The sequence below is a fragment of the Anser brachyrhynchus genome (assembly GCF_964034855.1).
Source record: "Anser brachyrhynchus genome assembly, chromosome: 5".
Lineage (NCBI taxonomy): Eukaryota > Metazoa > Chordata > Aves > Anseriformes > Anatidae > Anser > Anser brachyrhynchus.
The window spans coordinates 65,304,027-65,328,018 of record NC_137699.1 but is presented as its reverse complement, the minus strand read 5'-3'; the positions used below and the strand labels follow the sequence as shown (position 1 = coordinate 65,328,018).

The window sequence follows — 23,992 nt, the reverse complement described above, 5'->3', positions numbered from 1 at the left end:
AAGTCTCAGAACTAAACTATGTATGCTTAACTTCCCTATATGCATTACTGCCAAAACACAGTTTTTAAAATAGCACATGGTAATGCTAGAATACCTAAAAAGTCAAAACTATAAAATTCTGTATGTGATGTTCTTCCAGGCAAGATTTTAGCTAGAGCACCTCTAAGTACACGTTCTGTACAACATACCGTTCTCATTTTTCAGTCACTCATAAGCTTAATGTTTTACAGGATTCACAGAAATGGGGATTCTGAAGTAGTAACAAAGGTGATGTCTGGCAGGGAGAATGAATTTGTAGATGTGACAAAATATATCCCAGAAGACTTTGGAAGCCTTGGAATGTTCAGCAAATGTTCAGACAGTGTATTTCAGATGCTAGTTTTCCAGCGTTGGAAATTGGCATTGTCTGTCCCCAAAATCAGGGTAGTTGGGCAACAAAAATGTAGGCTTCTTCTACGTATTTGCTTTTAGGAGTATCGGTGCAGCCACTGGTAAACTACTGTGAGCAGTGGGAGCATGATACTTGTATTAGTGATATTTCGGAAGTATGCCAGTCTTCTGGTTGTGTGCGTTTCGGTACTAGCAGAAAGTGGAAGAGCTGCTGTTTCCCTGTGATTATTATGTAGGTAAGCGCAGTATTTAACAGTTCAGAGTACTTGGATGAATCATTTTTAATATTCAAATGCATCATTTTAAGAAAAATGTGTGAAGATAATGCTGTAGGTAACAGCATTTTCCTGGTGAATATCTGTCTGCTAGAAACTGAGCTGAAAACAGCTCATTTCTGATAGCCAAAGGCTAGTGGATTTGGTCACTGTTGTTTGCCGTTCTTTGCCAGATTGGAACCAGCACTATCAGTCCCCTAGGCCAGATGATTCCTTAGCTTTTTGAATTTATGCTCATTGTAGTCGTAGTGTAAAGATTACTTTTAAGGTTGTCTTTATGCTGTTCTTTATAATGGACCTGCTCATCAAATTATTTCTGCTGAATTCATTTTCTTTTTCTACTCAGTGTGAGCACTTGCAGAAGTGTTCTGGAAATATTTGTCCACGAGGTACACTGGGGAGGAAAAACTGAAATCTATTGATGTCTTTGCTAGAAAGTATTATTTAGTTGGGCTCTGACTAGTGTGTAGAATTGTATTTACAAAATGTGTTTTGTATTGTAACAGGTCAGACACCTTTCCACTGCTTGGCAGTAAATCGCAGCCTGCAAGAGTATCTTCAGCAAGAAACAGAGACGCAAATGTGGCAGAACATAACTCAAGCACAGGTATTTCACTGTGCTTATGAATGTATATATCCTGCTTCACTGATGTGACAGAATAATCAGTTGATTTGACTTTGAGTGTTCTTATTTGTTCAATGAGCTCGTGTCCCTTAAGCAGTTAAGAAAAGGTAATTGCTAGACACTATTTGGTCAAGATGAGATTATACTGTGGTACAGAAGGAAAGGAGGAGCTTAAGGTTTCTTCTTTACTACGTCAAGATAAAATGTGTTAATGCAAACAGTGCATGTGAGTACCTGCACTTCAAAATTCAAAACTGTATTGCTCGAAAATTCCTTGGACACCAACAGATAAGAGTGGGAAGGGTCAAAAGGTTGCAAGCAGTTAATTTCCTGGTAGGAAATTGAAGTTAAGTGATGCTGTTCAATTTTATGCTTATAGTGAACAACAGGTAACTACAGATTTCTGTCAAGGGCAGAAATCAATTGTTTATGATTTTGTATGTTTAATCAATTTTGGTTCAAGTAGAAGGAGATATTTCCTTAGAGAAAAGGAACAGTGGGAGCCATGTCCACAAAGTTCTTTTCTGACCTTTTTTCCCAGTGACTACCTGGGCAACCTGCTCTAGGGAACCTGCTTTGGCAGGGGGGTTGGACCCGATGATCTCTTGAGGTCCCTTCCAACCCCTACGATTCTGTGATTCTGTGACTGCTCTGATGCACCCTCCTTCAGCCTCAGCAGCCGTGATTTTTTCCAGGAAGCTTACAAAGCTTTGTGTGATTGAGATAGGAGGGCATCTTAAAGGCCTGAATTCACAAAACCATCATAATCAATGAATAATAGTCAAGACTGATATTGATGATCCTTTTTCATTAATTTAAGTAATTGCTCCTCATTTTAAATAAAGCCACTCCTTTTTCTTGGGATAAATTAGAAAGTAGGTTTGTCAAGTAACAGCTTAAGTCAGAAAGCAAATACTGCACGTACGTAGTAATACGTATTGTGGTTAATGATATTCATTATATGAAAGAGCTTCTGTGAGAAATTGACGTTTGGTGTAAAATAATGAGCAACACATTTATTTTACGTACTGAACAAGTTAATCAGCTGGAATAGACAGCTGGAATCAGCTGGAATGGACCTCCTGTGAAGAGCTGACAACATGCTTTACTGATAAGGTCAACATCATAATACACGTACAGTTAACTGGTAAAGAAGAGTCCTTTGCTTCCACTACTGGAAGATAGATGGGCTTGGTCCATCTCACAGGTCAAATCTCAAAAAGCTCAATTTTTTACACAGGAACTTGGAGAATTTCTAAAAATCAGGTTGGCATTTAACTGTTCTCATCAGGTGAAAGGGTTTTTTTTTTGTTTTTTTCATAATATTGAACCTAGATCTACCTTGCTGTAATTTAATCTCTTTACTTTTTGATTTTAATTCAAAGAATTGGAATATTTTCTTGATTCAAGCAACTACCTTTTATGTATCAGAAGATTATTCCTTTTTTATTCCTCCCTTTTGTCTTCTGTCCTCTGATTAACTCCCATTTTTTTCTAGCTTTCCTTCTTAGTTCAAACTTTCTGGACTTTTTAACTGCCATCAGCTAAGCTGTTTTCAACAGATCTACCTCTTTCCTGAAATGCAGTATCTGTACAATACCTGTTATGCACTTACTGTTGAAAGGAGTGTAAAGACTATTTCATGTACCTTCATGTATATCACTGTATAATGTTTATCTGTTCTCCACTTAATTCCCACCCTGTCTTTATATGTCTGATTATTTGTACCTATAGCTGGGGTTCATCTTGCCTAATGGAAGTGCTCTGAAGTGCAGACATTTGTTTTGCCTTCTAGCGTAAATATTCATGAGAGGGGAGGGAGGGATGCTTCTACAGAGAGTGATTTGTCTGGCCCATGTAAGACATCTACTTTAATGTGTGAAAAGCTGTCCCCGGACGTATCTCTCTGTTGATTGCAGAGGAAGTCTAGAAAACTTAGGCAAGATAGTTATGGTTATGTTGTTGTACAACATGCAAAATTAGTCCTTTCCTACCTGTACAATCTTGTACTTCTTTTGAATTGCATACTGGTTCTTCTTGGATCCTTATTCTACTTTATCATCAGCTTCTTGAATTCAGATCCTGTCCTCAAGCATGTGTCAATTTTTCCCACTTGCTGTCCTTTGTTTGAATTTGGCATACACACAGCCTGCTTGGGCAAAATACTGGATAATACACGGTTCAAAACAGACTGCAGCAGAACCCTGCTTTATATGTATCTCCATTTGTAGAATGAAGCTCTCGGTAACTACTCCGAACACATATGTCTAGGATGACATATGGCATCTCTACCTTCTTTCCTGCCCACGAGGTCTGCTGCTGTGTCATAAAAGGAGAGCAGATTTCTCTGATCACAGTGTTTTCTGATGGGTACTTCCAAATCCATTATTTGCCCTGGCACCTTTCTGGAAGCCCCAGCATATGATTGCCCCAGCATATCATCAGTTGTTTCCTGGCTCTTCCTTCAATATATATTTTTTAAGAGTGTAACACTTACTTAACTCTTAATTCTTTTTAACTTTTTTAACTTACTTAACTCTTCTCTGTTCTTCTGGAAACTTTTTCAACCCTCACATATCTTTAATTTTTTTTCCAGTTGATCTCATACTGCTTCAGGTGTTTCTCTGTGATGAATTTTATCACCTTCTCTTAGATTTGTTATAGTAGAAAGAGTGACATCTCTTAGATGTTTCTTACTTCCCAAATCTTTTCTGTAACATTTAAGCTTGTGCACATTTCAGCAGTTGACACCTTGAAAACCTGTCTGCCTGCTGTCAGGCCTGCACCACATCTTTCCCCGGGCCCTTGACAGTTTCAGAGGCCAGAGGGTGCTGTTGTACCAAATACTCAAAGCAAGTAGTGGTGCAGTCCTGACATACCAGGTCTTAATTTTGATATGTGAAACACTGTGACAATGAGACTTTATGGGGGCAGTGCAGAAATTCATGGTGAAGGAGTTCACAGAATCACAGCGTCACACGTGGCTGGGGCTGGAGCACCTCTGGGTGCCCCTGTGCCCCCCCAGCCCCAGCAGGGCCCCCGAGCAGGGTGCCCAGCCCCACGGCCAGGCGGCTGCTGGAGCTGTCCCCGAGGAGCCCCCGGCCCCTCTGGGCAGCCTGTGCCAGGGCTCCGGCACCCACCCGGCCCAGCAGCGCTGCCTGAGGGGCAGGGGGAGCCGCCGGGGCTCTGTGCTGGGCCCGCGGCCTCTGAGCCTGGCTCCGGCCTCTCGGCTCCCTCCTGCAGGTGGTCATGGACATTGCTGGGATCCCCCTTGAGCCCTTTCTTGTCTAGGCTAAACAGTCCCATCTCCCCGTTGTTCCTCACAGGAGAGGTCTTCCAGTCACTTCATCATCTTTGTGGCCCTACACTGGACTGAGTTCTTGGACCTTACGGGGACCTAGCCGTCATTTTCCAGAGCACCTCACGGCAGCCCAGATCTTAGGGCACATTCTGTAGTTCTCCTTGCTGGAAGAGCCTTACTACCAAGGACCCCACAACATAACGTTCCCTTTGGTTTCCGTCCCCTGTCAGAACGTAGCAGTCTGTTCCAGTCCAGGTTCTTAGCTGAAAAGGGAACAGAGGAGACCTTTTAAGGATTTCAGTAGGGCTCTTGATCCCACGTGGGCACAGTCAGGTTGACACTGACAGCCACCAGGTTAAGACTTCAAGACAGATGGGCATAAACAGGAAAATACATCGGTGCCTCCAGGCCAGCCGCAGCGAGTCTGGCCACAGGGAGCAGAAGCGCACACTGGCTGTTCCTCGCTAAGGAAGAAGCCTGGAGCACGCCACTTGCTGGGATTACCAAGTTGCATCAGTCATGCATTGAATGCTCGGTTTCGATCGATAATGATTGTAACATAAAAATGTGTTTCATGACTTCTAGCTTATGTAAATGGAAGGATTTCTTGTGTTTTTAGATAGTATTTTAGTATTTTCACTCAGTTCACTTATGACTTAGTTTTGCTTTCAGTAATGAATTAATATTCATTGTTCATATTTTAAAGACTTTAAAAGAAAAACAATTTTTCAGGCTTTGAGTTTGGTTTGAAACTTGGGTTTATCTGCAGTTGAAAAACTTTGCATGTATAAGATGAACAGAGCCTGAGCATCTTTGTCAAAATGCTCATACTGTATGCATAAAAAAAGTCTGAGAGTCTCTGAAAATGTAACTTTCTGAGAATCCTGTAGTATACCAGAAGTATACTTCAAGTTTGTTTTTAATCCTTGATTTTTTTCCTTTTCCATGGCTAGCATTTGATGATAAAGGGACTTCTAAAGTTAGCATAGTCGGCCAACGTCTGAACTGTGGCAATGGATGTGGAGATTATGAGGACAAGAAGCAAAAAGAAGTGTCACGAACTGTTTTTAAAAGTCAAAATATGGAACAACAAAGAAATTTTAGGCATTCAAAAGGTTTGTGAGTTTGCTATATTACTGTTCATCAGAGCTCTTGTTTATGGCAAAAAAAATGAGGCCATGTGTAGCTTTTTTTAAAAACTTTTAGAGAAGCTTTTATAGAAAATGCATTTCAAGGTGTTTAATGTGTTTTTCTATACTCTAGTTTTTATACTTACTCTAATGATTTTGGTAGGGTTTTTTTGGTCATTAATTAAAATCAGAGTGCAAGTTAAATTAAAACTAAAAATTGAGAGATAGTACAAACCATGAAAAAAGGGCCAAGATATTATTTCAATCTTACTACATAAAGAGCTCTAAAAGTTTGTGTTTTTAAGTTGCTCTGTTGTTTGCTGGTAAAATTAAGGAACTTGAGTCAGTATACTTTATATTTCACATTTAACTGTGTCATTTCAATAGTCAGAACATACTAGAGCTACTAGATGTATTTTGCAAATATAAGCTTGTTAGAATAGAGGTTTTTTTTTTTTTTTTTTTGACCATCAAAACTAAAATGTGGAAGCTTTAGGAGCACATTGTTTTGCTCCCTCTTGTTCAGATCTCCCAGTGGCTAAAATAGACATCAGGTAACTACGTTTTTGTGGCAAATAAAAAATTAACTACCAATTTTCCACATATCAACATTAAATAGATAGAATTGTCTGTTCTCAAGGTTCTATAGAAATGGCGAAGTGCTACTTTGTGTGAAACATTTAAAGCTGAGCAGTCCAAGTAGAGTATATGATCAGATTTGTTAAACCACCCCCCTTCAGTTTTTCTTGTCATTACCTGCTTAACCTATGACAACCGTGAAATGAAAATTCATAAATTTTTCAAGCTGGAACCTGAGTTTAGGACAGAAGGTCCTGATATGTGGGTAGGTTCCAAAGAGGATTCAGCATTTGATGCACTTTTAGTTATGGTCTAAGAGAAAATAGCTTATGAAGTCTCAAGATTGTATTCAAGAAAACCCCCAAAACACCAATTTTGACAGTTTTCAAAACTTGGAACATTCAGATGCCAATGACAGTCTTTGTGTGAGGACAAAATAACACATTCAAGAGAAACCTTTTCACTTGATGTTTTTTCTCATAAAGCATAAAAAGGAGAGCTCCAAAACCAAAACCACAGAATCAGATACTTTGTAAGGTAAAGAGGCACCTGTCATAATCTTGCCTGAAATTATTTTTGGCAAATTAAATAGTGAGATGAGGGCAGAAAGTATAACAGACCTTTCAAGAGCCCCAAATGCTTGAGCTGCACACTCGCCTGGTAGAGGGCTCTTCCAGGTTCTGTGTGCCTGGTGCCTACAACGGTTAGAGATTTAACAGCAGCTGTGGATGTAAGCATAGGGCTGTCACTTTAACCGAACGTTCCTCAACTGAGATTTTTCAGTGGCCCAGTCATTTTATTTATGCACTTTCTAGAATGCAGTCACGCGTTCCTAAACCATCTTTTCTGTTTAGAAATTTCAGATTATTCAGGTTAAATAGCAAAAACAAATGGTGATCTTTGTCACAAATCATCACTTTTTATTTGCAATTAGTGTAGCCAATAAATATGTATACATAATATCCCATCCACTTCAGTGAAGAATCTGAGGAGCTGATAGTTATATGGGAAACAACATTAAGTGCTGCTTGGAAAAAATATTTTAGCAAATTCTGTTTTGATTAAGTTGTGCTGAATTAATTAAGAAACAGTTCTATACTTCCAATAAGTGAGTTCAAACTTTTTTTTTTTTTCCTTGTTTTCCCCAGTGGAACCAGTTGATTTAAAGGATTTAACCTCTGTTTAGAAACTTTGGTTTTCTTCACTGTCTTTTGGCAGAAATCCTTTTTACTATATGCTTTTCAATATTTTGAGGTGACTGATGTTCAGTGAATCCTGTTAACTTCAGTAACTTGAAAATAAACTGATTCTTGAAAATAATAAATTCAGATATCAGTGAATGATGACATTTTAGAAGAATGAAACATGTACCGAAGGGTAAACTACCTAATGTACAGTGGGTGATTTTTTTTTCCTTTTTTTAGTTTTTGCAGGGTCAACATCTGGTTTTCAACAGATGAACGACCTAGATTTCATTTCGCCAAGTGTCTTGTCTGAAGATGCAGTCGTAATCGTTGGTAAAGGTTGGTAAAATCGTTGGTATAAAAAAAAACAAACTTAGCTCCCATATCTCATATTTTTAAAATGAGGGAAAATGTACTTTCTGAAGAGGGAAAAAGAGAAATAGATTCCCTAAAACATTTTAGATTGTTAACTGTCTTCAGTTTAAATGGAAGTAAAAGAGTTATGCTCGAAAGGTTTGCACTTACTAGGTTGTGCAATTCCATTCCAACAAGAAAGAATGGAAGCAGATTGTGAAGGTTAGTTTTCACTTCTAGCCTAGTGTGCACTCATGTACGTGCATCCATCCTGCATGGGAGAATAAGGTAAGATTACCTCTGGGGGGAAATTGGCACTAATAGGACAACAGCAATGGTTTTATTTAATGGAATTAATTTTGTTTTGCTTTAGTTTTTGCTCAGTTAGGATGAATAAAATAATTACTTTGGTAAGGGCACAACCCAGTATGCTTTTCAGGTGTTTTTGGAAGTCCTTCTTCTGCTCAAACACATAGCCAGTCCATAACATGTGCAGAGAATGGAGACGACCAATCTGTCAAACAGGAGACTGAGCCATCCTCAGGGATCTGTAGGAGAAGCATCCAGCATAGCAGTGCTTCTCATTTCCACGCTGAAAATGAGAAAGAGGTAAGATTTCAGGACTATTTTACTGTCTCGCTTCCTCTTTTAATACGTATCAATACGGGTGAATACAATTTTGGACTCTATGGTATGGTAAATGAGTTCAGTTAAAATGCATCAATTCATAGCTCAGGTGACGTGCAGCAGAATACAAATCATAGAATCTATCGGGTTGGAAAAGACATCTAAGATCATCTGGTCCAGCCTAAATCCTTTTATCCTGTTACTGATTGAGTTCCATTATGTGGTGAAGACTAAATCTGGATTAACAATGAGAACACATTCGTGAACATCTGGTTGACTGTGTGCAGATTTTTGCTCTGACTGCTTATTTAACCATTTTGCAAACAGCAATGAAAGCACATTTGCTTTTTTCTGATGTTTGCAGAATTTTATATTAAACCTAAAACGTTTCTTGTCATTCAGTGTTATTTTTCTATCTAATTTTAAATAAAAATTGTAACGTGACTTCTTGCAGCATGTCCGTGCAGTTTAAATGAGGCAGCAGTGTGATGTCATTTGTTGATTGGTAACGCCACAGGAAATAAATCTGAACTTCTTGGCTGGCATAGTCACTAGGGAACTTGTGTTCACATCTCAAACGGGCTATTACAAATGGCACCAACTACCAATACTGTTGATACCAAGTCACGTGAACTGCATCAAGTGTTTCTGTAATTCAGTGATATTTTAGAATTAAAAAAAAAAAAAGAGGATCTCTTTAAACACTGTACAGATCCACCAATATTTTCTAGCAGCTCAGTAATTGCTCAAGGCCCGCTTTCGAGGGATTGGAGCAGGGCATTTAACTGTGTTTTTGATATTCTGGATGAATGATTAACAACTAGACTTTAAAATCTTTTGTCTCTCTTATGGAAGCTGTTCTTCTTTGTGTAGGTACCTCTGTATCCACTGGGGATGCAATGACTGAAAAAAAAAATCACTTCCTGCCTAATTCTGTAGGCTAATGGTCTGAGTTAAACCTATTTTAGTGCACTTAGGCACTAAGGCTCCCCACATGTATGAAATGAGGCTGTAGCCACCAATGTGCTTCCCCCTGCTTTTTCTTCTGGTTCAACCTGGACATTTTATAGTGGCAAATTGCTGTGTCAGAAGCTTCCCACCTAACTTGAAGTCTCTGGGAGAAGGGCTGCAGGATGGAGCGGAGATGGAAAATGTCCTCTTCTCTCACTCCCAAAGCACATAGAAATGTAGGAGGAGGACCTGGCTGCCTTTGATCATGTCTTGTTTTCTGGATGAACGTTTGTAGTGTTAGTCTAGCTCCATTAATAGGACTTGTAAAACGTAGTGTCTGGGATATCTGTCCCATAGTACGGTTTCATTTGTTATAACATGGAACAAGATTTGTCTAATGAAGTAGTGACATAAATTAAAAAAAAATGAAATGGCAATCACAAGTCTATCTGAAAGCATATAAAATAACATTTTAACATGATTAAAGCTTTAAGTTAATGACAAAATGTTTAAATTTTCTATTTGCCACTGAATATAGGAATACTTGGAGAGATCGAATTCAAATGTATTAAATGTTATTAAGATTTAATGGGAAACTGTGGGCATCTTAAACATACAAGAGAAAAGGATCAGGTAGCACTGCTAAAGGCCATTGCTTTAAAAAGCCTGTGTGCTTAAATGTGAGTTAGCCCAGACTGTGTATTTGTTACTTAAATTTTTAGAAAACTACACAAGGCTGCCAGAGAAATGGAAGACCTTTTCTTGTAGACCTTAGTTCTCTAACTATTCAGATATTTTAGAGAAAAAAGATTATTTCCCTTAAAACTTTAAACACGGAATGTTGCTTGACTTTGCCCATAGAGCTACTTATCATGCAGAAAGCGCATTCAGCTCTTTTCAGGATTGAATTTAATATTCATGTGAACGATTTTCTTTTACTCTGTAAAATGATGGCAAAAATAGAAGTTGTCCATGCTTACCTTAGACAATACCAAGAACTGGGTAATAAGCTATTGGGTAGTTTATGCATTCTATTATATTGCATATTGTAATGGGTGCATTATTTTCTGCAGATAAAAGTGGCCTTGTCAAAATCTGTCCAGGATAAGATGTGGCAGAAGAAAAAAGAAGGAAAAGAACAAAATCACAAAGAACATCAGGAAGTCAAAGACCTTGAAGAAAAGGAAGAAAAATCTTGGGAAAGACTTAAACTAAATGAACCAGAGAAAACGACAACAGAAAGTGAGCATTAGTTTTTGTCTTAAATAAAATGCTATTAAATGCTGCTGAAGTTGAAATTGAAATTCTATGATAATTACTAAAAATGACTGTGTACTATGACGTAAGGTATTGCTAGAATTAATTTTACACAGCAGTTTATTTTTAGTCATTTGCATTATAATACAAATGGTGGAGAGTAAAGTACTTGTAGGAAACATTTGAAACACTGTAATTAATAAAAATGTCAAAAAACAAACTCGGATTGAAAACACTAGGGTTATTTTCCTATTTTCTGATTTGTTGTTGTGATTTGGACATTTCCTTTTATTTTTTAGAGTTAAATCTCTGTGGGGATATATTAGCATCATCAAGAAATGTATCGTTGTCATTAGAAAATGTTGCCTTGAATCCTTCATTAAAAAGAACGTCCAGTTTGAAGAAAACTAAATGTTCAGCCTTGCTAGATTCTGGTAAGCTGTTACATTAAAGTAAATGTAAAGACTGTTAAAATATTTGGATATGCGGAGTAGGAGAGTTCCAAAATATAATCAGGTTTAATATGACTTATTTGTACGATCGATTCTCCTGAGATGATCTGGAAAATTACTACTTTAGGGGTAGGTGTGAAGAGGATTTGATTTCATCACTGCCCCCTTGAAACATTTTTCATCTAAAATCTGTTAGGAAGGTGTTTGCAACATGAGAGGGTTTTTTCTTTGCTTAAAAACTTAAATGATGTAATGTATTAATGACAAATTGCTTCTCTTCCAACTCCTTCTCTCTCCAAGAAAAACATTTCTGGATATGTTTTGTCACTCAGATGCCTTTAAAATAACACCGTAGAAATCTTTTCAGAATAGACATTTATACTGATGATGGTCAGAAAATTCTTCAGAATTTCTCAAGTGGCTCTTTAAGTTTTACTATACTATGTCTTACTGCGCTGTGCTTTAGCAAGTTGTACATCTGTTTTTACGTTTAAAAAACTCACTACTACATTTGTGCTTATGACTTTGTAAAGTGATAGTTGTATAAAAAAAATAAAAGTATTCATGTGTACCGAATGATTGGGGATGTAACTGGGAAAACTGTCTTTTTGAAAACCTGGTCACTAGTAGCAGCAATCTAAATATACCTCAAACTTTTTTTTATTTCCTTTCTTTGAATGAATTGTCTTTTTGAGATTATACTAATTATTTGATATGTTTCGTGACTTTGCAGATGAAATTTCTCTTGGGCCACGAGGACGCTATAAAGACCGGACCCCATCAGTCACTCATAGTCCAGAAATAATGGATCCATCAGAACTGCAGCCCTTTTCAAAACCAGAAACGGCACTGACAGAAGCCCTGGTACTTTTAGCTGATGATGACTGGTAAGTACAAACATCTATCTACAACCTGAACGTAATGTGTAAGGCATTTATTTTCATATCTTACTTTTAAAAATATAGCAAAATGAAGATAACATCAAAAATGAAGAAGGGTTGCAATTGATATATGAGAAAAGAAAAGAAAAGAAAGTGTTTTTTTAGTCCAAATCTAAATTAAGCTGTCAATGCTATAAATTGAGGCCTAATATCCAAGCTTTCAGAAACCTTTAAAATACCTTCTTGTCATTTCTTGTGCAATATAAGGCTTCACTACTTCTCTAACAGACAGAATGGGGTAACAATGCCATTTCTTTTTTTACTTTGGGAAGGAAAGTAATCCTTTAACTGCCATACTGCAAGCTGTGGACAGAATTAAAGGGTAGAATTTAGAGAATATTATCTTAAAATAGTCCTACAAATACATTAAAAGGTAGACCGACTTTGAAAGAATTTCCCATGTTATGTTATTGCTTTGTTTTACAATCTCATTTGTTTGCTATTTGGTTCCTTAGAATTCTGTTTGTTGTTGTTGTTGTTTTTGTTTGTTTCTTTTAATGAGAAATTTGCAAGTGTTTTGATTTTAAATGTTTTCTTTACATAGGGAGAAGAAGATTGAAGGTCTGAACTTTGTTAGATGTTTGTCTGCCTACCATGCAGCTATTCTGACTGTAAAGCTACATGAAACAAGTCTGGCTGTGGCTCAAGAGGTTAAATTTTACTAGCAGAACATTTCACTGGCTATATGTGTTTATATGTATTTTATAGCTCTAAGATACACTAAAGTGAAATGGTATGTTAACCTGTGATTAGTTTTCCTCTGTTGGACAGTCTCAAGGGGATGACTTTGTAGTTCAGCAAAGCAGCTCTCATACTTCAGATTCCAACAGTTTATTTGATTTGCTAAGAGACTGAAAAAATTTACATCGTAATTTTCAAATATTTTTGTGTGTATGTATTTTTATTCTTGCACATTGTAAATCACATTAGAAATGTATTTCTCAGTTGCTTATAAAGTTATTTAATACTTAGAAAGGGAAACATTAAGATTTACTTATTTCTAAATATATTTTATAAACATTATTCATTGTTTGTTTGGGTTTTTCCTGTGTGCAGGTCAAGAATTTACGCTCAGGTGTTTCTCGAGCTGCTGTGGTCTGTTTAGGGGATTTGTTCACCCACCTGAAAAAGAGCATGGATCAAGAACTAGATAATACAGTAAAAGTCCTTTTGCACAAAGCTGGTGAATCCAACACATTTATAAGGGAAGAGGTAGACAAAGCACTGAAGGCTATGGTTAATAATGTGACTCCAGCACGTGCACTTTGTTCTCTTATAAATGGAGGGCAAAGGTAATAATTACAAAGACTTTATAAAGAAATAACTTGTGAATAGATTAAATATATCAATTATAGTCATTAAAAAATCCAAATATAACAGAAAATATAGTAAGTCAGCTGTGCAAAGCTTCTGCCCACGGCAATGTTTGTTATCATAAAAGTAAAATGTAATCCCCATGTTTGTTTCTCTACATTAACTAAAAAGTTGGCTGTCAGTTTTGGAGCTTGGTATGTTTTCCAGTGGTTTTGCAAGTCTTCAGTAATTTTATTCAATGTTAAGATAATATTCTTAAGAAACTGCTATTTGTCTTTCTCTAATAAAGCTCACCTGGCATTCTCATTTGCCTTTTGTTCTGCGATCAAATGCCTGTCTTCTTCAGTCCTTCAGCACTAATTTTTCTTTAGAAACCTGATCTACGGCTTAAAATTCTCGAGCTGCAACCATCTTGGCTGATTTCATGTTCTTCTCTAGACTTAGCTGGTTAATAGTCTTTTTTTGTCTGCATCTCAGTTTCCTTTGCAGTGACGGTGACCGTTTTTTTCTTGTCTGCTTCGAACATGACAAGCTTCCATTTCTGGTTTCATGGTTTGATCCTAACCTCCAGCTTACTTCATGCTATGTTAGAAGTTAAATTCTTGTCTTTCACTTTACCTGTTAAGTATGTTGCTTTGTTCTTTTTATATCCTCATTGCTTGTAATAGAAATACTTAATCAAGCCATTAGGCATTTCAGTATACTAGCTGTATACCTACTTGTATTTAATCTCTCTTGTACCTGTCATCACTTAGGTAGGTAAGAATTTCTTGTAACCTATTCTTTCCATTAAATATTTTAGATTCTGCATTATAAATCAATCCTTAGATTTACTGCATAGCTAGAAATCCTGAGAGTGAGTCTGAATTCAGAACTGCTATTCCAAACGTAGTTTGTTTCCTGTTTTGTTTCCTGGGAAGCTGGTTGTTCTGGAATGTATTGATTGTGTCTCCTGAAAGCCAGTGAAAACCATACTTCAATTATGTGAACTTTAAACTGAAAGGCAAATATCAGCCTTGAGATTTAAATTATTTAAGAAACGTGCCTGCATGTAGTCATTTCTGGGAATTTAAGAGCAGCAGACAGTGATTGTGCATTGCTTTATCTCAGAAGTCGTATGAAATAGTCCAGCCATTACCTGTTTAGGTACTCCCATCGCTTTTTCATAAATCCTGGGCTAAGCAATACTCATGATCATAATTGGTGAAATCTGATCTCCGTATTTTCAGTGGCAGATTCAAACGCACTGACTATCCTTATGAGACCTGTAAAAATTTGAACCCTCCACTTTGTGTACTCAGATACATGTTCAGATACATAAGGCATCAGAATGATCTGAACTCTGAGTCTGAATATAGCATTTGAAGCAGGGATTAATTTCTTCACAGCTAAGAAGCCTTTGGTGAAAACAGTGACTGAATCATGGAGTACAGTATGTCTTTAATGCATGACACATCAGTGGATGGCCTAAATAGCACTGTGAGTTACAAATTCTCTAATACTGGCTTCAGGAAACTCTGGCCATATTAGCAACAAAGCCCACGTGTCATATATGGAGCTATCATCTCTAGAGACTGTAGCAATGATTATGACAATTATCTTGCAAAGTGGAAATTTGGGAGAAAAATGATACGTGTCCTCAGGACAGAATGGACAGGTTGTGATTGATACAACTGCATAATTACAGAAAAGATGCATGTTCTAAATTTGTCCTACACTTTTCTTGTATTCATTACTTCAGTATTCAAGTTAACAGGTATGCATTACCTGCTTTTTATGATTCGTAAGACCTTTTAAAATTTACATGTTTTCTCCTAAATACATTTCAAACCTACTGTGATCATAAGTATTATGCTTGCGACCCTGAGTAGATCTATATACTGAGTCTTCTTCACCTACAAAGTTGTTTTGTTGTTACCAACAAGAATAAGAATAATTAAAAACATTTTTGTTTGCTTTTATGAGATACTGTTCTAAAGATGCTGGACGACTGCTGTAAACTCACCTCAAGGAATAGATTCTTGACTCATGATCATGATTCCAGGACAAGAATTTTTAACATCGTGTTTCTTATGTGTATAAATTATGCTTAATTCAGGGTCTGATATGCATACAACAAAATTTCCTATTTTGCATGAGCAGCAGGCATTTGTGGGGAATGGGGACTTACATGGTTTTGTTCAGTGAAGTCTTTAAACTTCATAGTTCTTGTTTTCCTGCCAGTACATACAGTAGGAGGTAGTCTGTTACTGTTTCCCTTCTCCCAAGCTCATGAGACCTGTGGCTGCCACACAGACCTAACAGCAGGTACTGAACTCTAGCCAAAGCTAGACTGAAAGTAGGTAGCTCAGTAGCAGCTCAGGGCGTAGCACAGAGCTTAGCATGGTAGCTGCCAAGCAACTGGGTAGCTTTTGCAGCCTCAACTGTATTCTGAGTTGTCACATTTTGCAGTTTTAATAGACCCAGTTAGTCTTTGTGCAAATTGAAGCTACTTTGTGCAACCTAATCTAGAGATATCTTTATGTCTGATGAGGCCATGATAATCTACGGAACCACAGAAAAATAAAATCCTGCTAAAACAAAACACAGCCATTCAGGAAGAATGCCGGGTGTTCATGTTAGTCTGAAAAGCTGGGGAGGCACTAGTGTGGCTTACCAAATCAATTCTTTTCCTTAGCTCCCTCCTTTAAACTTGTTTTTCCTTTTGAATGATGAGCCATGCAGATGCCTCATTTATCATGCAGTAAAACTGCCCCTAAAATCCAAACATGACAATAAAATTGGAAAACTCTGGATCTCCAGAATTGCATGCTCTGAAAACATGTGGGATCAGCAGGTACTGCAGAATTTATATACACGATTAGTTTGCTGAATGGGTTTGAAAATTAATTCCAGGCCTTCTCTGATTTTCATTAACATAGTTATTTAATGACTTCATTCAACAGACTTCTGCAAGATTTTTTGAAGTCAGTAGAATACTGGTTTAATTAATTTTAAATTGATATAAAAGATACGGGGTTTGTTTCTGAGCACAGGGATTTGTTTTTTGTAAAGTTGATGGAAAGAACTTGTGGTGAGCTTTCTAGAGTATTTCACAATTATTTTTAAGAAAAAATAGAAAGTAAATTCTAAAAGAAGAAAATTACCAGTTTATTAATTCAAAGGCTGCAGTATTCCGCAGTATTTCACTAGTCGTAGATTGTGATAAAGAATAAAAAAGAATACTTGTAGATCATATTTGGTAGAGCACATAAATACTGTTACTGAACTACTGTGAGGAGTTTTTACTAAGCAGTTGTGTTCTCTTTAGCCATCTGCATGCGGCGGTGAGGAGATGCACAGCCCAGCACATGTCGGATATTGTAGAACGTATGGGACCGGAGTGGATGCTGGCTGGAACCAAAGTTGTCACTGATAGGATTTTCCCTGCAATAGCCAGGTTTGCACTGGATAGTTCACAGCAAACAAGGTTAGTACAGTTAATAATTAAGATAAGCACGCTTGAAGTGGCTGAAACTTCTGCATAGCCCAGTGGGTGTCATTCAGCAGCGGCAGAGAATGACTGTTAAGATAATATGTGATGGGAATTACCCGAAAGCCTCCTGCAGCCCTGCCCGTCTTGGCAGTAGGAAGAAGGGATCAAAGGACATACTCGTTCTGGCACCACGCACTACATAGGCCATGTAGGGAATTCCAGCACTAGGATCCATGCTGTCTGACTGGCAGGGCTTAAAGACAGCCGATACTTCAACACTGAAATAGGAGACTGTTCTTGTTCTTTAATTTGCTCAGTTGTTGATCGAGTAATGATTGTTGACCATAGTTTCTTTGTGGGAGGATGAAAGGGGTGTCTGGTTACAAACACAGCAATCTTCCTGTGCTTCTGTATTTTGAAATTGCATGTGTCTAATTGTCCAAGAGACTTACAGAACAAATCAGTGTTTACAGATATATACGTCGTGGTCTGTTGCCCTGCAGGTATTATGGTCGAAAGATGCTTTTCAGTATGATGAATCATCCCGATTTTGATAAAACACTTGAAAAGTATGTGCCAGCCAAGGATTTGCCTTACATTAAGGAATTTGTTAGCAATCTACGTCAAAAGGTATGTGGAAAGCTCTTAGTTTAACGGGTGAGAAACGTAAACTTGTACTAGTGATTGTTAAGTATGGACATTGAACCTACAGAGAATGGGAGGAGTGTATTCAGAGGAAGAGAAGTAACCGTGTGAATACAGCGTAGCAAGGTGGTGCTTGTTACCTGACCTGTGCATGCCTTTAATCACAGAATCATAGAATCATTAATCCTTACAGATACACTGGATCAACTGTACTTTGCTACTATACTTTGCATGCCTCAGACTTGCCTCTAAAGAGTCTCCAGCGCTGCAGAATATACCAGCCATATTAATGAACGGTTTCATCTTTGTGCAGGGTTTGGGGGAGATGCCATTAGACACACCCTCAGCAAAAGGAAGACGGTCTCATACTAGTATTGTTGGGCATTCAAGGTCATCATCTACTTCCAGAGATGCTCTCAGCATCACTGACAGGTAATGATCTCCCTGAGTGTTTTAACCTGTTAGTAGCTGGCCGCCAGGAGAACAGTCTCACAACAAGAAGAGAGTATGCAAACATTCACAACAGGGTTAAACATTCCTGAAGAAAATGGAAAAAAAAAACATGTCACAATAAACTCTTTTAAATAGGATAATTGCTTATATTAAAATGGCTTTGTGCATTTTGAAGTTAATTTGTTTATTGACTGCCTCTGAAAATGCACACAATACAGAAAACACTTGGAATTCATGGTAGATCCGTGTCACCATCAGCTCAGGATGTTGCCGTCCAAACTCCATACAAACAACATGCCTCGTACTAGCTGCAGTAAAAATTGTCTGTTTGTGCACTTGCCTGGAAACTAAGGATTTAGTTAAATCCTAACTGCGGATGATGAAGATTTTACAGCAGACTCTCTCCATCTTTTATTTTCTGTTTTGTCTTCTGATAGGTTTTCTGTTGAACTGAACAAAGAAACAGAAAAAATGAAACCAGGCCAGAAAGTCTGTACTCGAGAATATAGAGTTCGTAGGGTCTGTAACTGCCTCCAGGTTTAAGAAGGTGTATCTGTCACAAACAGAGTTCTTTCACACACCATCTACTATTCAAAATAATAATCAGTTCCAGGCTTGATAGTATATTTATGCTTTGGCATGTAAAACTACACGTCCATTTTCTTAGATGTACTACTTGCTGCATTCTGCCAAAGACTCTTTTTAATTCGGGTACGGTTAAGGGCCTGTGATACACTGGTAGGACAAGAATTGATGCCATCTGGCCTGCTCACAGAGCTAATCGGTTTGAACTTGAAAATGCAAGAAGGATGCTTATTCCTTTTTCCATCAAAGACTTCTCTTAGTGAATTAAGAATGAGGTAGTGAATCCACCCGGACTGGTCTGTGAGTACAGATGGACACTTGTGAATACTTGTGGTTACTTATCTGAAATTCACATAGATTGGATTCATCAAGCTTTCCTTAGAAAAGCTCATTTAACAGAATGGGAGAGTTTTTCTGTCCGTTTGGTCAAGCTGCAACACTTTAAATTCTTCATCATTTAACTTCTGAAACATTTGAACTCCTGCTTAATTTATTCAGGGACACACAACAGTGCTTCTCCTTCACATTACAGTCTTTCTGAAGAACTTCCAACACTGATGAAATTCCTCCAGCATCAGTTACTGGTTAAGTAATTTGTTCCTGCTTAGATCTGAAACCTCATCATTGCACTTCCATTGAATTTCAGCCTTCTACTGCAGATACTTTATGGGTGCTTACTTAGGCAGGAAAGTGATTCCACAGATTTCATAATCCTTTTCATGACTGTCTAATAAGATCAGGTGCTTTGTCTCAGAATCCTCTGTGAAGAGTTCTTAAATTTCCACTACAGCACAGCAGGTTGCTTAGGTGCCCCTCAGGCTGGGATCAGTGTTTGACGTACTTGAGAAGGAAGAATCGAACTATATTAACTTTTTTTTTTTGACATGTTGATGTGTAAGGGAAGGTCAAACCCTGCTGCTGTTGTACAGAACCATGAGGAAGCACAGGGCTGCTGCATTTCCTGGGTGATACGCTTACATGCATTTAGAGTGACACGTATACTAAGACTTCAGGAACTACAGTTGCTAGCAGATGTTTTTTTTGAAACAACAACAACAACAAAAAACAAATTATGTGTAAAGTAAACCCTGTTCATCACAAGATTTTCTGTTTACTTTTGATATTTGCACTTATGTGGAAAGAGAATGTCTGAGATTAAAGACTCCTCTTTCAACTTGTGTTCACTGAGCAACCTGTTCCTTTTCCTTAGAGAGACTACAGAAGCCCGTGAAGTTACAAGAAAAGCAGCTCCTCGTAATTCAATAGAAAGTGAAGAGTATGTTAAAGACATTATAGGTTTATTGAATGCAAAAGACTTCCGTGATCGAATAAATGGAATTAATCAGCTGTTATCAGATACAAAGAACAATCAAGACTTCGTTGTTGCAAACATTGTGAAGGTAACTGTACAAAAACCTTTAACTTCAAAGGTTTTTAAAGTTCTGTCACAGTTTTCTGCTAAAAATCATGGTTTCCTCTTTCAATCAGAATGTCTGATGAACAGGAAAACCTTGAGGAAAGGGTCAGGCATGCTTAAAGAGGAGATATGTAAGCTACAAAGGTAGTAAAGGAAGTAAAAGGAAGAAGAAGGTGAAAGAGGTTCACTTAGAGATAGCGCACATGGAGGTATTTTCTGAATATTGTGCACAGTCTTTCATGCCTCTGCGGAGAAAATATCAAAATACTAGAACAGGTTATAAAGAGAGCAAGATCCCCAGATCTGAGAAACTGTAACCGTCTCACAGACAGTTGCAAGTTCTGTCTGGTTTGTGTATCTAGGAGAAGGTGGGGAAGGGTCTTTACTGTGATACAACAGTTTAAGCTAAGTATCTTTAAAAAGAGCCTGTCTTTAAAGAGGTTCTTTAGGAGAGAAATACTATGATGAGGTCCAACAGTTGTAAATTGAGGATAGACACAATGAAAGCGAAAACAAGATTGTCTCTTAACAATGCAGTTTTCTATGAATCTATGAAATACTGCTGTGAAACTTTGTAGTATTTTAACTGTGGATGTTACTGAAATCTTGAAGATCAAATTCCTTTTGAAAAGAGGTGAAGTTTAAAACTGAGCTTGATCTAGGAATTAACAGGAGATAGACACAGTATGAACAAATTTTAGGAGGTTCAGACTAGATCCTCTATGTGAAGGATATCTAATCCTAATGCCTCTGAAAGGGAAAAAAAAACACCACACTAGCATGTTATTGCATATGTTGTAGTAACACTTAGGGTTTATAATACAGAGTTTATATAATAATTATAATAACTGTCACTATGTGCTATAGAAGGCAGAAATTAAACATATTTCAAAGATACTACTGGACATTCTTTTTGCTAAATAAAACTATGTCTTGTTAAAAATGCTTGCACAAAGTTTCAGTCATACTGAAAGTTACAGATAGTATGCCTCTTACATTGTATAGAAACGACTGAAGTACAGATAACATTGGATACACTTCAGTCGTACACAATATAAAAATAGTGAGTGTTGGTTTATTTGCTCAAAAAATAATCCCAAGTATTTGCATATCAGAGCCATCTTTTGCTAAGATGGACAATTGAAGTGTAACAAAAAAGCAGGAAACATAATGTCCACCTCAAGTATTAATTAATTCAGACGAATGTTGTTTGGATGCTTTTTCAGATCTTTGATGCTTTCAAGCCTCGCTTACATGACTCAAACAGTAAAGTAAATCAGGTTGCTTTGGAGACAATGTACAAGATGATTCCATTGCTGAAAGACAATTTATCTCCGGTGATCAACATGTTAGTTCCTGCAATGGTAGACAACAACCTAAACTCCAAAAATCCAGGGATTTATGCAGCTGCCACAAATGTTATTCAGGCTCTATGTCAACACTTAGGTAATTTCCTCCCTCTTAATTTTAAAGAGTTTTAATTGCATTAATTACATTTTTAGTTTAAAGAGTTGTTCTTTCCAATAATTTTCATTGAATCGTTACATTGTGTAATGCATCACTGGTTTTATTCTCACACATTTTAAAGCACACAAGTCATCTTCATATTTCAATAGAGAAATGCAGCTAGCTGGACTTGTCTCAAGTGTATAGGTGGTTTTGTTGTATTTGCATAGCAGATGTCTCATCATCCAGAAGCGTGTCAGACTGCTGAATCTCTTGAGCAGGCCAAAGAACTAGACTCTTAGCGATTTGTGTATGCCACAGCTATTTTCCGTCTTCATCTGTTTTAGCTTTGGAGCAGGATGTTAGTATTTTCAGTAAATGAAAATGCTACATTTTACCAGACTAGGAGGAGTTAGGGCTTATTAAGGGAATCTTTTAGGCTTGTATCCCCTGAAATACATTGTTTTGATTTTTGTAGTTAATACATCACAAGTAAGGTTCTTATTTACATTTTTCAATATTGTATTAATTTCCAGTGTGTTCAATTTTCTGTTTCCAATTCTTAATGTGTTTTGTTCTTTGAATTTAGACAACTACTTGCTTCTCCAACCATTCTGCACAAAAGCCCAGTTTCTGCATGGAAAAGCAAAACAAGACATCACAGAAAAGCTTGCTGGTAAGGTGAAGTTTTGCTCTGCATGTTCGTTTGTTTGTGTACCATCCTAATTATGCAAATTCATTGTAGGGTGGTGGTGGCTGTATATCTGCCACAGTAGATTGTGAGTGTTAACAATGCACCAGTTTTCAAATTTCACCCCCTTCTAAAGCAAATTGAAGCTATTACTGACAAAATAAAAGATTATATTCAGATACTCCCCCAGAAGAGGTGTAAACAGCTTAAGCTTATCATAACTTTAATACAGAACGGAACCAAAGAGAAAAAGGGTTGTTTTGTGGTGTTTCATTCTGTTGGAAGCTGAGCAGCTTTGTATTGTATTGTGTTGTGACTTGGGTCCCCACAGGTCCCCCTCTGCCCTGTGAGCGACCATTTGTGTCTGCGTAGAGCCAAGTCCATGCTGCAAGTCCTGTTTCCTCTCTCAGCACTCACTCCCCTGTACTCCTGTCAGGAAGAATAACTGCTTTTTTCTGTTCCCTAAGGCTGTCTCCTACCAGCTGCACAATTTTACTGCTGTACCTTTTTACTTTTCATAGTTGGTTTTGTTCTCATTGCCCCAGGGGTTTGGTAATACTTCTTGGTGTTCAGTCATAAAGGAGACAAGGCGCAAGCTGAGCTAGAGGCACCACAGAGATGGCAGACTTTGTGATGGTCTGCTTCCTAAGCAGGTGTCTGAAGTTCAAAGACAAGTTTTTTAGAATGTACATAGATATTTTAATATTGGGGATTATTACTAGCAGTAGTGTTGAACTTTCCTTTGATGTTTTAAGTGAACAAGAGATGTCTTCATGGGAGGTAAGCTTGAACTAGGTGTTCTTTAAGAGTAGTTTGCTGTGTAATAGTAATAAAATTGAACTAAACATTACAGTGGATGGTCTATTATTGAAATGATCCTAAATGCATACTTTCAGAAATTATTAATCACCTAACCTTTAAACGGTTTATCTCTTGTTGGGATTTTTTTGAATAGCTTGTATTATGTATGTCAGAAGAGTCCACACACATCCTAGCACAAAGGCAAGTATGTGCCAATTAAATAGTGAATTCATGATGTAATTGTCCAAGGAGAGAAAATGCTTCATCGAATACACATACATTTGTAGTGTAAGGTTACTTTGTTCCTTAAATTCAAACACCTACTGGGTATTTCTGAGATGGAGGAGAACCATAAAATACCAAATGCCGTACGAGTGCACAGCATGTTTATTTCTAGTAGAGAATTAAAATCATCAACAGTTGTGTAAATTTTTGAGAGAAGACTGAAGAGGTGCCTGTAGGGAGAGCCGGCCCAGTTAGGGCCACTCGTTCTGCTGGAAAAGGGACAGGTTTTTGTGTGCAGCACTCCTGTGTCAGGCACTCTGAGGAGACGCCGGTTTGTCACTCGGTGCTTTTAAACATCTCTCAGAGCAGGGGGGTCGCTTCTGAACTGTGTTTTTAGAAGAGCTTTCAGCAGCTGCTGACGCGCTGTTCCTGTCGCGCAGATCTCGTCGCGGAGCTGTACCCGCGGAAGCCCCAGGCCGTGGAGCAGAAGGTTTTGGCCGTGCTCTGGCACCTCCTGGGCGCGGCGACCAGCGGCGGCTCCGCGCCGGGGGCCGGGGGCAGCATTCGGACGGCCACGGCCAAGCTGTCCAGGGCCCTGTTCGCACACATGGGGCCCAGCCTGCTGGCGCACGCCGCCGCGCAGCCCCCGCACGTCAGGAGGAGCCTGGAGGAGTGCCTGGAGCTGGCGGCCTGAGGCGCCGGGACGCGGGACGGGACGGGACGGGACGGGACGGGACGGGACGGACCACGGCAGGGGACGGGCGGAGCGGCCCCGGGCTGCCCGCGCGGGGCCGGCGGCTTTGCCTCAGCACGGGGCAGCGCGGGGCGGGCGGCAATAAAGGCCCGTGGCGGACCTCAGCGCTGCGCCTGGCAC

The 23,992-nt window shown here is 38.3% G+C and overlaps 1 protein-coding gene across 2 annotated transcripts in view; it reads left to right on the top strand.

The window, feature by feature from the left end:
• TOGARAM1 (TOG array regulator of axonemal microtubules 1) overlaps positions 1-23,972 on the top strand; it is a 43,400-nt gene extending 19,428 nt beyond the window's left edge. Inside the window, exons 7-22 of one of the 2 annotated variants that reach the window (XM_080594123.1) lie at positions 1,172-1,272; positions 5,545-5,706; positions 7,725-7,823; positions 8,278-8,447; positions 10,490-10,658; positions 10,973-11,107; positions 11,859-12,012; positions 12,611-12,716; positions 13,123-13,358; positions 16,691-16,849; positions 17,359-17,485; positions 17,814-17,932; positions 19,749-19,938; positions 21,182-21,401; positions 21,991-22,077; positions 23,559-23,972. In XM_080594123.1, the coding sequence (XP_080450249.1) occupies positions 1,172-1,272; positions 5,545-5,706; positions 7,725-7,823; positions 8,278-8,447; positions 10,490-10,658; positions 10,973-11,107; positions 11,859-12,012; positions 12,611-12,716; positions 13,123-13,358; positions 16,691-16,849; positions 17,359-17,485; positions 17,814-17,932; positions 19,749-19,938; positions 21,182-21,401; positions 21,991-22,077; positions 23,559-23,812 (2,488 nt within the window). In that variant the 3' untranslated portion in view covers positions 23,813-23,972. Of the gene's footprint in view, positions 1-1,171; positions 1,273-5,544; positions 5,707-7,724; positions 7,824-8,277; positions 8,448-10,489; positions 10,659-10,972; positions 11,108-11,858; positions 12,013-12,610; positions 12,717-13,122; positions 13,359-16,690; positions 16,850-17,358; positions 17,486-17,813; positions 17,933-19,748; positions 19,939-21,181; positions 21,402-21,990; positions 22,078-22,423; positions 22,943-23,558 lie in introns of those variants that run through there. The other variant, XM_080594124.1, reaches the window with a different exon arrangement.
• Positions 23,973-23,992: the final 20 nt, after the last annotated feature.